At 39.0% G+C, this 15,151-nt stretch overlaps 2 protein-coding genes across 7 annotated transcripts in view; one reads left to right on the top strand and one right to left on the bottom strand.

Annotated features, from left to right (window-relative positions):
- PGCKA1 (PDCD10 and GCKIII kinases associated 1) overlaps positions 1-10,815 on the top strand; it is a 75,068-nt gene extending 64,253 nt beyond the window's left edge. For 5 of the 6 annotated variants that reach the window (XM_073001126.2, XM_073001128.2, XM_078394022.1 and 2 more), the window contains one exon: positions 1,568-10,815. In XM_073001126.2, coding sequence (XP_072857227.2) covers positions 1,568-2,492 — 925 coding nt within the window. In that variant the 3' untranslated portion in view covers positions 2,493-10,815. The remainder of the gene's footprint in view (positions 1-1,567) is intronic. The other variant, XR_013545514.1, reaches the window with a different exon arrangement.
- RELL1 (RELT like 1) overlaps positions 10,010-15,151 on the bottom strand; it is a 36,684-nt gene continuing 31,542 nt past the window's right edge. The window contains exon 7 of the mRNA XM_020786186.3: positions 10,010-13,252. The gene's annotated coding sequence lies outside the window, so the exon portion shown is untranslated. The remainder of the gene's footprint in view (positions 13,253-15,151) is intronic.

The raw sequence follows: 15,151 nt of genomic DNA, 5'->3' as shown, positions 1-15,151 counted from the left end.
GCTGGGCTTACACAAAAGAGCATTATTTCTAAAGATTTGCTTTAAGTTGAATTGCACACTGTTTGATTGTTGTTGGTATGTGCTATCAGGTTGGAACCATTTATAGTGATACAAATAGCGCTTTCAAGGTGAGATATTTAAGGAGTAGTTTTACCAGATCCACACCCCCAGTGAGTTTCCGTGGCTGAGCAACGATTCAAACTCAGTCCTCCTGAGTCCTAGCACCTCGTTGTATCCACTGTATACTGGATATCAGTTATTACTGTTGTAAAAATGCTCCAGATAAAGGGCTGATCCAGATTTATTCAGCTATGCCACCACCAGCAGCAAATTCTTCCTGGCATATAGGCATATAGATATTTTCCAGTATTGTCCCTCCCCACCCACCCCTGGAGAGCTTGAAACTCCAGAATGTTCATCTGCCCATTTTAGGACATACCCCATTTTCCCCAGGAATAAGAGATATTGTTGTCACCTGGCTATGGTACAAGACAGGAACCACGAGGAGTCACTATTCTCCCCTAGAATTTCCATGGAGCCTTCCCAGAACAGCTGTGGAAATAGCCACATGACCATCTCTGCAACATCTAAGATTTGGAAAGTGGACATTCTTTTCCATCATTGTAAAGAACATGACAGTTCTTTAAAAAGTCATGTTTTAGGTTATTATGTAAGGTGTCTTAAGTTATCAGGCATAACTTAGTCATGACTAACATGTGTCCCATTTCAGTGACTTATCCTAAGTATAAATGAAAGGAATATTCATTTAGATATGGCAAGACACCCACACAATAAATGTTCAAATCCCTTGATATTCCTGACTACCAGTGTGACATCAAGTAGTGTTTCTTCCCCCCCACCCCCAACCCGATGTTTTTAGTTTATACAAAATGCTTCTGGGCCAATTTATGCAAGACAAATGCTCTTTCCTTTTAAGAAGCAAAGCACACATGCACACACACAGAGAGAGAGAGAAACACACAGGCGCACACAAATGAAGCACAGGATTATCTGATTTTAAAAGATGTCAAGAACTATCCAGTTCTTCAGACTTAAAAAAAAGTCCATAAAACAAAGCAGCAGCTATTACAGTTTTCTACAACATGAGCTAATTAAAGTGTGCAAATTTCACAATATGCTTAAAACCGCTGAGTTGACAGCACCAGAGACTATCTCACTCTCTTGCAGGCCAAAGAGAGGGGAAGATGGCATTCCTTGTTCCTTTTTATGAGGACAACAAGCAATGATTTTCATCCATAACTCTTAAGTAAGTCTTGGTCCAACCCACAGAGCAGGGGTAGCCCACCTGATTCCTTCTAGATGTTTTGGACCACAGTGACTAATACTCTTTGACCGTGCTAGCTGAGGCACCTGGGAGTTGTGGTCCAAAACATACAGAAGGCATAAGAAAGGTAATCTCAGGTTGCCTCCATTTGCCTTATTATTGTAAATACTGAGGAATCTTGAAACAAAGACCAAAGGTTTGAAGAACGCCAACTACTTGTGCATTTTGTTTTGTCTCACTATAGAAAGAAAATACTAATTGGTACTTTCAAACTTCCTGCAGCTACATCTTTGATCCTCAAGAAGTGCAGCCATCTGGATACGTCAATGAAATAAACTACAAGCCAGATGAGCAAGATGGAGGCAAATTCAAATGTAAGCAAAACAATGACGTTCAGCCACATAATGATCACTTGCAGAAAGCTGAGATACAACCAGCAGCAAATAGACACAAACTGAACAACACTAAGGGTGCTGCTCAGAATCACAGAAGCACCTTTTTTCATGAGGAAGAACTTGGGAACTCTGTTGAAAAGTGCAATGGGGTACATTCCTATCCCAATCCCAACACAAACCAAAGTAGAGAGAGCAGCACACACGTCTACTCTGGCCAGCTTTCAGATTCTTCAGCCAAAAGGATCTCCCAGCCACAGACATGTGACAACCATGAGATTCCTAACATTGAAGTTTGTCGAAAGTTACCTTCAGAGACAACAGAAAATTTCCACTATGAAGAATTTCAGAGTACAGGCGAAAACATTTCTTCCCATCAAAGTGCCATACTGGACATGCAAGGCAATGGTGCACATCCACCTGGACCCAGTTATCCTAAGAATGCCAGCCATGCTGGGAAACTAAAAGCTGCTGGAAGTAAAAGTGCATCGAACCACAGCTACATAGACCAAAACATAGAATGCACAGCTGGGACCAAACAGAGTAGGGACCTACCATGGTGTGAGCCTCAACGCTCTGATTCAGGAGATAAAGCCTGTAGGACAGGCCCTTTAAATGCTTGTTTCAAGAACAAAACATCCAGTGATGCCCCATATCCACAAGCCAAGACAGATGTTCAACAAGAAGCTGAGTATGATTGCCATGAAGAGGTGAATGGAGAAGTAGAGGAGGAAGATGCAGATGTAGCAGAGGCTCTTGCAGCACTTGAGGCTGCCACAGCTGGAGAAGATTCTGAGGAGGATGAGAAATACTAGATGATAGCCAAGATACCAAGAACTCTTCTCTTTGGCAGTTCTTTAACATGGCACAGTGGGGCCAGCCTTTCAGGTTGACACTTGCAGGCCTTTGCCCAGGATACCCATAACCCGCAGGAGGAATATGTAATTAGGTTGGGCAAGCGATTATGAAGAGCGGCCACTTTTTCCAGACTATGCTGAGGTGTCATCATTAGGATCACCCAATCGAATGCTGTTGGGCCAGCACTCTGCACTAGGGCTGAACAGAAACATAGGTCAGGATTTACTGGTGGACCTTTGAGTGATGTGCAATAGCTTGGGAAAGCTTCCTGACTTCATCCTCTCCAAAACAAAAGGTGTTTCTCTGCCCAATTAGGCTGGTGAAATGGAGAAACCTTGAGGTGACTGGGAGCAGACCTTTATGTAAAAGGACAGTGGCCTCAATTTTGTTGTGATGCTGACCGCAGATTCCTCATCTCAAAACGTGCTCAGGTGGGCTCTCTTCTTTAATTTAAGAGCTTGACTTTTGAAAATAGATCTTGAAGTACCTAGTAAAACACAGAGTAAGTCCAACAAGACTGAAGTCTATCCATCGTGCTCTGCCTTTTCAGGGACCTGCTCCTGCCAGCCAAGCAAATCCCCTCCCTCTGTTCCTCCAAATGGCAGTTCCAGCTGCAATGAATGGTTATCATATATCATTTGCAGAAGAGGGAAAAACCCACTATTGAGAACAATTACGTCTCAGAGATTCTCTTCTAACTGGAGAAAAAGGAGGACATCCTCTGTTCATGAAAGCACTAAGCCTTCCTTCATAGCAATAACTAAAAAGGAACCTTACTTAAAGAAGCCAGTATGCTGTTCTGCTACACTTCCAGGCTATACAGGAATTTTCTTGATCCTCCAGGGCTTACAGGCTTTAGAACATTCCACTTGTCTCAAAGCAAACCTGCAAAACAGCCAGTTTGAACTAGCTATCGCACAAAACTACTTTTTCTGTGACATTTTCAGCAGTGCCAAAAATCCTCCCTTTCCAACTTTTTTCTGGACAAAAAGTTTGCTTGTTTATCTGTGCTGATCTCAGTGACATCACCATGTAGCTAAATCTCTGACAGAATACTTGTCTTTTCATGATGTCAGCTCATCCACTGCTCAGTCACTCATGATTAAATCTCAGAAGTTGAAAGCAGCTATAAATGAGATGGAGGAATAATGCCTAACTAAATTAGGAAAATAAATTAGTGTTTTCCCAATCTAAATGTACATCTACTCTACAGTTGTTGATTTATACCCCAAAATCAAAGTTGGAGAATATTTTGCTTAGCTTTAGTTTCATGTAATTTTTAAAAAAGTTGTGATTAAATCTTTTTCTGCTACTATTTGCCACATATTCCCAAACCAACAATCTAGGTAAAAGTTTGTTTATTACACAGGTTCCTTCTAGCTGCATTCCTTCTTTTCTGCCAGTTCTTCTGTCAATGGCACTGTGTGTTCATACGGCTGAGAAGTGTTGCTTGGTCACCTGGCTAAGTGCTTCAAGTTCCTGAGTACTATTGTGATGTATGTTGATTTTCAGCACCAACTTACCAAAAACCATAGTGCCATCATTTCTATTCCAGTAAGCACAAGAAATACAATAAGCACAAGAGATGCTATAGTATGAAGCATCACAAAAGCAGGGCATTCTCATGTTGCAGTCTTAAATGTGGCTAAATACAAATTAATGTGAAATGCAAACTGAATGTGCTTACATGCGCAGGAGAGGTTTGTGCATGCACTGATATGACTTGACTTCTCATGTTCATGAAGGACTCCATTTAAGAAGCCCTTCTTTGTGCTGACCTGAAGGATCTCTCTCTGAGGCTGGAAGGGGTACTTTCTGGATTATAGTTCATGAATCCACCAACCTATTGCTTGGAGATTTTGGGAGTAGTAGCTCAAAATTTTTCTACGTGGGGTGGGTAAGTGGGCGGGTGGATCTGCCCCATCTTTATCAACAAGTGCACCAGTAGTGAAGTCAGCTGATGTGAGCACCATAGTGTCTGGTGATTGACGAAACAGTTACCAGGCACCATGGTACAGCCTCCTTCCTGTGGAACATTATTGTTTTGAAAAGTCTATGTAAATCAGGATCTTTTGCAAATATAATAAATTTGTCCTTTTTAACATGCTTGGAAATCTTTGCGTATCGTTGCAGTGCTGTTCCTGTTCCAAGAGTTCACTTTCACACCTTATCAAAAAAACATTGTTTCAACCTGTAAACGTAACACAACAGGAGAAAGCTCATGGAATTCCTCTTGCTTGGTTTTTAAGATGCATGACTATGGAACCCTCATGGACTAGAACAAGCAGTTTCAGTCCTGAAGAATCGTATTTTATTGAGGAATCCATCCAGAACTAGACTCACAGTGTAGGCAGGCATTCTGTACCATACCAGCAGGGTCTGAAGTTTCAGACATCGGTCATGTACATTTTATTTCCTAAAACAAACAGAAACAGTTGTGACAGAAATACCCTAGCATATCCACTGCTTTTTGCTACTCAGTTTCTTTCTTAGTACCAGCCAATGTAATGTGGTGAGACCAAATACTGTGTCTCTCCGCTGAATGATGATGATTTGGTAAACATGATGCAGAGACGTTAGGTACTTTAGTTGCCAGGCAAGTTCATTCCAGGTGGCCTCGAGATACATTGGGATTTTCATTGGAGTCAATAGATACAAGAAGTGTATATGAGATCCTAGTTGCAATCTTCCTAATGCTATCAGTGAATATATTGGGATCATGCAGTACTCTGCAGAAAAGGGTTGCTAAGGATCAAGAGATCATTACAAAACACAACACAAAAATAATAATGCTTATATTCTTAAACTTTGCCATCTAAATTAAAATACAGTGGTGCCTCGCTTAGCGATGTTAATTCGTTCTGAAAAAATCGCTGCTAAGTGATAACATCACTAAGCAAAAATAAAAAGCCCATAGAAACGCATTAAAACGTGATTAATGTGTTCCTATGCGCTTTAAACTCACCTTTAAGCGAAGATCCTCCATAGCGCCGCCATTTTCGGTGCCTCTAAAGCAAGGAATCCGTGCCTGAAAACAGCGGGCGGCCATTTTGTTTACCCGGCAGCCATTTTGAAACCACCGATCAGCTGGCCGAAAATGGGGGTCTTTGCGATGATCGCTTCCCTGCGATCACCGCAAAGCGAAAATAGTCCATGGGGAACATCACAAAGCGATCGTTTTTGCGATCGCAAAAACAGCATCGCTAAGCGATTTCACCGTAAAATGGAGGGATCGCTATGCGAGGCACCAGTGTATATAAAATTAGAGCGGTCTGGAGATAAACAATTAGGTTTTGCCTGAGTTATTTTGAAAACGTAGTTGTGAGCAAAGTGAGATGGGCGGAGGGTGCTTTCCTGTGGAAGCAACTTTGAACCAATACAGTGAGGAGACATGCAGCCATTGACAGGAACCTCAATGCCTGAGAAGATCCAAAGCACACACCTAGTTCAACACCAGACCTTCCAGTGTGTTATAAATTAAAAGCAGCTCATCAGTTTCCCTCTTCACTTAAGCCCTGTTCAGGTGCAATGCCTGCAAGTGCACAGAGGGACTAAATGGGTGTAATAAACTCCACTTCCAGTGCTGTCTCCCAGAAATCACTTTGACCATCACATGTTCAGCACAAAGGTCTGTAGAGGAGCTGATAAGGCATTTAGCTAAGTGTACTTACAGTGCTCCTGTAATTGGAAGCCCAGACTCCTGATAGTTTGAGCTCTGTAAAGCACTGATGTCCACACTCACTGAGCAATGCTTGACTTCTTGGGGGGAGCACAATAGGGCTGCTCATATGTGTTCCCATCACACTCTATTGGCCTTCAGGCAGAATAGGGCCATAGGAGCATAGGTCAAAGTGGGAAGTATAAAATGTAGGACATAGGAAGTTCCTTTATATTGTGTCAGAGCCACCAGTACTCTCATCCAGTGCTGGCCATTCTGGCTGGCTGCAGTTCTGCCATGGTTCAGGCAAGGCTCTTCACAAGCCTTCCAAACCCATTCTAGGTAGTCTTCCACATTTTAATCAGATGCAGCCCTGCTTTGCTTCTGAAAGTGAACAAGGTTGGTATGTTCAGAATGGAATGGTGGGAGAGAATGAGCGCTTTAGAATTCAATATATCCTACTGGAAATTATTTCTTCTCCAAATATTGGCTAGATGCCCCTTTGTACTCCACTCCACTTTACCTTCATCTGATGCAGGATGTCTCCAAGTAGGGCCAAGAAAGCAGTATTACATGCTACCTAGTATTGGACCAAAGTTTCAGTTACAGTCAACCATGCCCTTCTGACTTTGTATCGGTCAGGAATCTACTGCAACTTGTTAGTAAAAATATTATGTGAAATGCTGTATATATAACAATCTTTATACTGATGATGTTTTATTTTTTAACAAACCGGTTGCCAGTAAAACCTTTGGAGTTGAAGATCTTACAACTATACCCTCAGAAGGTAGTAAAACTGACTATTGGCTTTTGTTGCATTAATGCCCTCTGTTTGACCCAGCCTGCCTGCTCTGTTCTAATGAAGACTGCACAGATGCAAAGCACGAAAGCGTAGTGTGTTATTTATAACCTGTTTTGTTGTGATTACAATATGAGGTTTTATTTTACAAAAACAAAGATACAATAAAGCATGAATGCCAAAATCAGAAGAACGCAGAAAAATATTTTTTTTCTGCTGTGTCGCAGAGCCTCCTAGAGGATTAATGAATTATTGCAACTACTACATTAAAAATTTATCTGAAACTCATTAAGACTCAGTAGGGGACGTGGTGGCGCTGTGGGCTAAACCGCAGAAGCCTGTGCTGCAGGGTCAGAAGACCAAGCAGTCGTAAGATCGAATCCACGCAACAGAGTGAGCTCCCATTGCTTGTCCCAGCTCCCGCCAACCTAGCGGTTCGAAAGCATGCAAATGCAAGTAGAAATAAGGACCACTTTGGTGGGAAGGTAACAGCATTCCGTGTCTAAGTTGCACTGGCCATGTGACCATGGAAGATTGTCTTCGGACAAGCGCTGGCTCTATGGCTTGGAAACGGGGATGAGCACCGCCCCCTAGAGTCGAACACGACTGGACAAAAATTGTCAAGGGGAACCTTTACCTTTACCATTAAGACTCAGTTCTTCAAAAAAAGAGCTCCAGTTTATTGTACTTCTCAATTCATGAATCAGAATACCAGGAAATGCCTCAATATTGCTGCACAATATCATGTCCACATTTGCCAGGTGGAAAAATGATGCCATAGCAAAAGACATCCTGAATGTTGACATCAATAGCAGCAGTCAAGATCTACAGTATGCCCTCCCGTGCTCGCTACCATTCAGAAAGAGACACCAAAAAGGGAAAATCTGTTAAGCACTACTCACCCAAACTCAAAGCAATTGCCAGGGCTGTTTTTCAACAAGTTTCCTTGGCATTTATTGCTTGGAGCCACAAAATAAAATCCTTAGAAGAAATGTTTGCTTAGATTAACTGTGTGAACTCAAGTACATGTCTGTGAAGCTGGATTGCTATTTTTAAAATTTGTTCTTGTTTGTTTTAGCCATTCCCCAAGTGAGATGTTTCAGAAGGCTCCAGCAAGCACTTCCCATGCCCCCAAAAAGCAAAGGAAAAAAAATCTGCTAAAGAAATGTTTAAACACACAGTGCTCCTCACCACTGGGACCATGACGCAACCCTTGTGGAGTCCCATCATCATTTCAGCATTGTATTGACTCTTGTGTTGGGCTTTGTTCCTTCTGCTTTATTGATACAAATTCAATAAATTCTCCCCATATATCTATGAATACATACCTGCCAGTTATCCCCTCTTAACTTTTATATTACATGTATGTTTATGACAGCTATATCCCAAACTTCCCTATACCAATCGCTTAATTGGAAATTATAATATGTGTTCTGATTCCTAGCAATAATCAATCTCATTGCTGTTAACAAACTGATTCTTTAGTTGTCCAATTACCTACATCCTTTTCAAATATTGATAAAAGTGCTAGTTTAGAACACAGCTAAATTCAACCAATTTCATTAATTTCCCTTAAAAAAATTGCCATTTATTTTCACATTCCCACCACATATGAAAGTAAGTACCTACCTTCTTGCATCCTGTCCAGCACATCTTGAAATAATTATCATCTACTTGATTTTGCTTCACTGGAATTAATACCATCTCTAAACTAACTTATACAAATTATTTATCCTTATTAACATTGATTTCATTGACATTCTAGTATTTCATATGCTGCTCCAAGCACTAGAACTTATTTCTTCTTCCATTTCAAATTCCCATGAAAATTTCAAGTCCTCCTGATTTTCTGCTTCCAATAATGTATTATAAATTTTATGTACCCTTCACAACATTTTTTCACCTTCACTTTCCTGTTTTAATATAATTCCTTCATATTTCATAAACCTTCCACATTACCATTTAATTTGAAACAATTCTTTGCCCACTGTTCTAGTTCAATAATATTATACTTGCACGATTCCACCCACCGCTCATGAGTTTTCATCACAACCAGAACCAAGGGGGCTGAAAATGATAATTGTGGGTGAGCAGAGGAGGAATGCTGCACGGAGGGGGCAGTCAAGTGGGAGGTACACACCTTAAGAGGGAACCTTGCCTATCACTTATTTTTTATTCTTTATTTTTTCTAATCCTTTATTCTAATAACTGGCCTGTTTATTAATACATTCTCAAGCAATCATTTAGGGTTCCTGGAATTTTCTCCAACTCTGTTACCAGATATAAAAGGGAAATTGGTGGGATAAGTATTTTTTAATATATAAATTCCAAATAAGAAGCATATTTCTAAGAAAGGGATTTTCTATATTTTTTACAATATTTTTATTTTCTTGTATAAAGAGAATATTTACAAGATTCAAATGCAATTCTTATTTTCATATTCATCCAAATTAATTTTTGACTGAAACATAGTATCTGGCATATGTCTTATTTGACCGGATATATAATATAGCCTTAAATTGGGAAGTTGTAATCCTCCAACTTTTTGAAATTTATAGCATCCCCTTTTATTAATTCTTGACTTCTTCTCATTACAAAATTTATTAATCACGTTTTGCCAGTCATTTAACTGTTCTTCACTAATCTTTATCAGTAACATCATAAATAGAACACTTATCTTAAGTACTGTAGTATCTTCCTTTTGGATGCTGCGATTCTGTTGAACTATGACAATCCAACTTCTCTTAAATCATCAAACTTACTTTTAATTACTTCTTTCAATATTTTAAAATTCTCTTCTTTCAGTTTTTCCAAATTAGCTGAGATATTTATACCTAAATACTTAATAGTCTTTCACACTGTTGATCCTGACATAGTAGAATATTGACTTTATACTTGTTTGCTCCTGAGACAGAATGCTTCATCCTACCGAATACTAAGTCTGATCCTGCTTCCAAGGCTGCTAGCATTTTGTTGTAAAGAAAATTATATTTGTTTTGAAAAAAAGCAGCATGAGGAATTTTTAAAAACGTATTTTTTATTGTTCAAGTAGTACAAAATATTTATACGAACCATACTCTTAAAGTTTATTTAATGCATATGTATGTGAAAGCGGCATTTAATTTTAGTATTATGTATAATTCAATCATGTGGACACAGCATCTTGTATTGTAAGAAAGCCATGAGGCCTTCTTTTTAAGACACAATTCAGTGTTTGGTCAGCAGTAGGAGGAGGTGGTATATACATTAATTTCTGAATGAAGATTTCCTAAACAGATGTTCAAGGCAGTCTGTTCTGGCACAGCTGGCAATAAATTTTGAGGTGCCTACAACCAGCCTCTCCTCAATAAGTGCTAAATAAATTGGCTGTTGAATATAGGATTTCCTCTACTGATGTATCCCTTTATATATGCTCACTTGCATGAGCAAAAATCCTGTTTCCACATATAGATCAGCCTCTAGAACAGAGGCTCCATCTTTTGTATCCCTTACCACTTTGATAAAGTGCAACGGCATTATGAAATATTCTTTATTAAATATTGGCCTACGTTGCAAGGGCAGTATTTTACCCTCTGAAAAAGCTTCTCCCAACTGTTCTTATCTGTTTCAACGCTATCTTAGTACTGCAGGGATGCTGGCAATATTTTTAACATGTTGCTTATGTGATCTTAGCAATTAGGCATAAGTAAGATTAGGGCCTACGTCCCATTAAAATCAATAGACATTGGTCGTAATTATCATTTCTTCTACTTTTGAAGTTCAGAGAGTTAAAATGGCACCCAACAACCACAGAAGAGAGGTATTATAACTAAGAAGTTAAAAACCCTTTAGAAATACCCTAACCAGGAACCCCTCCGAACAGTTTACGTAATGAACTAAGCATGTTCAGCGGCATCAAAATCCTTTCTGGCTGTTGGAAAGCACAGAAAACCAAATGGGATGGGAAATGAAATAAAACAGACTATTATGAAAGGGAGGTGCTCTACTGGAAATGTTATTTATTTATTTGTTGAATTTTTATTCCGCCCAATTGATGAAAAACATTACTATGGGCAGTACACATGTTAAAAAGACAAAACCTCATCTTCCCTGTCTCCACTCCAACTGCAGGTCTAGGTTTAGCAAGAAATATAATCATAATTGTTACAACAGAATAATTATAAGGCAACAACCAGAAAAAGAGAAAGATCAGAATACAAAGTGTTATGGATTATAAAATTCCTGCCTATGGGATTATGCTCGTCAGAACTATTGTAGAGAGTTCTGCCTTTGTTAGTTTTCTAAAGCCTCAAAGAAAGGGGGCCTGGTACTTTTCTAATAAAAATTTATTCAACAGGAATGGGGCCACCACCAAGAAGGCCCAATTCCTTATTAACACCCTTCTTACCTCTCTTGGTGTGGCCACCCTCAGTAGTAACGCCTGAGAGGAATGGGTGAAACAGTTTTTGGTTTTGGTTTTTTATGGAGAAGACATTCTAACAAGTATCAAGGTCTCAAACCATCAGGTTCGTGTAGGTCAAAGCCAGCACCTTGAAATGTTACACTGTGCCACTTCTGCCCCATTACATTTCAATGGCACTTTTATGTAATAGAGTTTTTTGGGGTATAGCCCATAGCCATACTGAAAACATTGTAAGATCAGTACTATATCACAGTCAAATAGAAAGCCAATTTGAACCGTGGCAATGCCTTACCTGTTCTCTATTTTCATTCATTCAGATCTCCTCCCATTAACAATCACAGCAGAGGCAATTGCACAACACAATTTTTGCAAAGAGGGCCTCTGAATACAGTACCTCACTGTATAACTGTGTCTTAAATGTTTCAGGTTTCTAGAAATAAATGCATATTTCTAACCAAATTGTACCTTTATTTAAATTATCTTTTAGAGTATAGTATATTTTGCCTTATATTTTTATTCTGAAGCAATTAATTGTGACTAAGAAGGACTGATATTTAATAAAACTTCAGTTCTTCAAAGCCCACACAAGGGTTTCTGTTTTCCCTTTCAAATTTAAAAAAGGAAAGATGTTAAATCAAATGCAGCATTTTCAAAATATGTTTTGCTTTAAACATTATCTCTTGCACTTTTACTATAGGCCTGTTTCAGTTTCACTAAACCAAATTTGAATTTTATATGTATATATGTTAATATGCCTGAGTGGTCCATTTTTTGCTAAATAGAAAACAAAGACAGAGAAAGAATCAAATTGATTCACAAGAATCAAATCCTCTGAATCAAACTTCCACTTTTGCTCAGTTTTATGCTATTATGCTTTTACTTATGCTAATACCAAGACTCTTTCTCATCTGGATATCTTACATATTTAGTCATACACAAACCGAAAATCCACTACAAAATAATTCCTTTTTCATACAGCCTCTAACAGAGTTGGTATTGGCCCAGTTCATGCAAACTTAGTGCCAGTGTTTCCCATATATTTCTAAAGACCACTTGAATTTAACTTTTTAAATTCCAGTAGTGGCACTATTTTAAAGAAACCAGAGCAAAGTCCGACTTTACGTTTTGTTTGAAAAAGTATCAGCAACTCAAAGAGGAACAATTTAAGATCAGTATATGCACAAAGATACAAACTGGTTCAATAGTTGTTCATTTACATGTCCGCCAAGTAGATTAAGGTGCTTCAAGATGTAGAATTTAACACAGCATCTGTGAAATCTCATCAGCTGGCTGTGTTCAGGCAGAGTGTACATGGATTAAAGATGCAAACAGCATTGCTTGCTATACATGGCGAAGACTACTTTGAACATAAAACTAGTAATTATGGAAATATCCTCAGAAAATATAATTAAGTAGTGCTTAATTTAGTGATCACTAGTATTCTAACACTCAATTTAGTCCAAAACATGTCTCACAACTGGTCCTCTCCCATGTTGTTCTCAGAGTTGGGACAAGATTTTAGTTCTTAAGAAACTGAGCAACACATTTGCACTGAACTCCACAGCAAATGTATTTTGGCAAATTGTTTGTTTCATTAGGTTCTACTTTATTAGGAGTAAAAACACATAATAATTTATATATAAAATTGCTGACCATATAATCCAGAAGTCTTCAAATTATTAAAATATCATCATATTTTAGTTATTAAAAATATTAATTACCTGGGATCAAACCCTGCATACAGTCAGTCACATAATGCACAACAATAGTGCATTTACACATGCCTCTTTGAAGAGACATTAGTCTCCCAGTTTTGAATTTTTCCAATTATATTGTGCATTTTTCTAAAAGCCTTCATCTGCAAAGGAAGAGAAACAGAAGTATGCATTACTAAAAGGATTAAGTTGCCAGTTTCCAATATTTAGCAATTTTTTAAATAAAATCAAAATTATAGCTCACTTTGATGGACTAGATAATACGTAATAGAAATCTTCTGAATCCTGTAGTTTAATGTGAATGTTTTCTAGGGACACTATACATACAAGTTACATAAAAAGCAGCTTTTAAAAAATTAATCAAAATACAGTGGTACCTCGCAAGATGAATGCCTCGGGCAACGAAAAGCTCGCAAGATCAAAGCGTCTTGCGAGTTTTTAGGTGCCCCGCAAAATGAAGATATTTTCCCCCACAACCACCGCTTTCAGAGGTCTCCTGGCCTCTGAAGACTTCCCCAGTACCATTTTTGAATTTCCCGCCAAGCCACCGAATGGAAAAAGGCAGGGGAAAGGGGCGGGAAATTCAAAAATGGTGCAGAGGCTTGCCCAGCACCATCGGAGAACTGCCGGGGGACCTCTGAAAGCGGCAATCACGGTTGCGGGGGACCCCTGCCAGTCCTCCAATGGTGCTTCCCCAGCTCCCTACCTGGTAAGTGACTTTTTCAGAGTTTTTTGGCCCATAGGAACACATTAATTAAAATGCAATGCATTCCTATAGGAAAACATGCCTCGCAAGATGAAAATTTTGCAAGACGACAGGACTCGCGGAACAAATTATTTTCGTCTTGCGAGGCACCACTGTAATGCTTGGGAAGTTAAATTTATCACAGCATTTACTTCTGTCCTACTACCGTAGCACCATTGAGAGTGTCCTAACTTATGGCATTCTGGCTTGGTTTGGGAGTAGCTCTGTAGCGGACAAAAAAGCTCTACAGAGAACCATTAAAATTGCCCAGAATATCATCGGGCTCCAGCTACCAACCCTGGATGACATCTTCACATCCCGCTGTCTGAGGAAGTCACACAGCATCCTGAGAGACTCTTCCCATCCTGCTTATAACTTTTTTGAACTGTTACCGTCTGGCAGAAGATATAGAACAATTAAGACTCGGACCACACGTTTTCTAAATAGTTTTTATCCTAGAGCTATAATTGCAATTAATAATGAGCTTAAAGACCACCAGTAGTGAATAATTAGTTGGACTGTGTTACTTGGCCTGAGGTGTACATGTTTGTATTTTTAGTGGGGGACTTCTAGTGGGTGGGGAGTGTTTGGGGAATGTTATGTGTGTGCATGTGTCTGGTCTCTGGGTGTCTGTGAATTTCGTTGTATGGTATACTGTGTATATACTTACAATGACAATAAATTATTATTATTATTATTATTATTATTATTATTATTATTATTATTATTATTATTATTATTATTATTATTATTATTATTATTATTATTATTATTATATGTTCTTCGTGTTATATAATTTAGTTTTAAAATAAATGTGACTACCTTGTCCCTTTAAAGCAGAAATGGGATATCTGCAGCACTCCCAATATTGTGAGACCAGAATTCTCAGTGATAAGTAATCAGGAGAACTGAAGGTCACAAACATCTGAAGAGTCATTGATTACTCATCTGTGCTTTATGGAACTTATACTTTAAAGCCTTTTTTGAAGCTCAATACAGATGCCTCAAACCTCACACAGCCTGGATATCCTTGGTAGTGATCCTGCTGGGTTAAAAGTACTGCCACTAAATGCTAGGTCAGTAAAAGGTAAAACAGCAGCCATCCACAATCAAGTCATGGATGGGCATACTGACCTAGAGATTTGGTTGGATGAAGCTGGAGCAAGTTACTTTTTTGCAGCTTTGCTCACCTAGGTTCTCTGTGTAGCAAGAGCAAGAGTAGCGGGGGGGGCAGTAGAACTGAAATGGTCTATATCAGTGGTAGCAAACCTTTCTGGGCTCACGTGCCCAAATTGGA

This window comes from Pogona vitticeps, chromosome 5 (assembly GCF_051106095.1).
Source record: "Pogona vitticeps strain Pit_001003342236 chromosome 5, PviZW2.1, whole genome shotgun sequence".
NCBI lineage: Eukaryota > Metazoa > Chordata > Lepidosauria > Squamata > Agamidae > Pogona > Pogona vitticeps.
The sequence above is the reverse complement of the archived record's forward strand: the minus strand, read 5'-3'. Positions and strand labels throughout refer to the sequence as shown.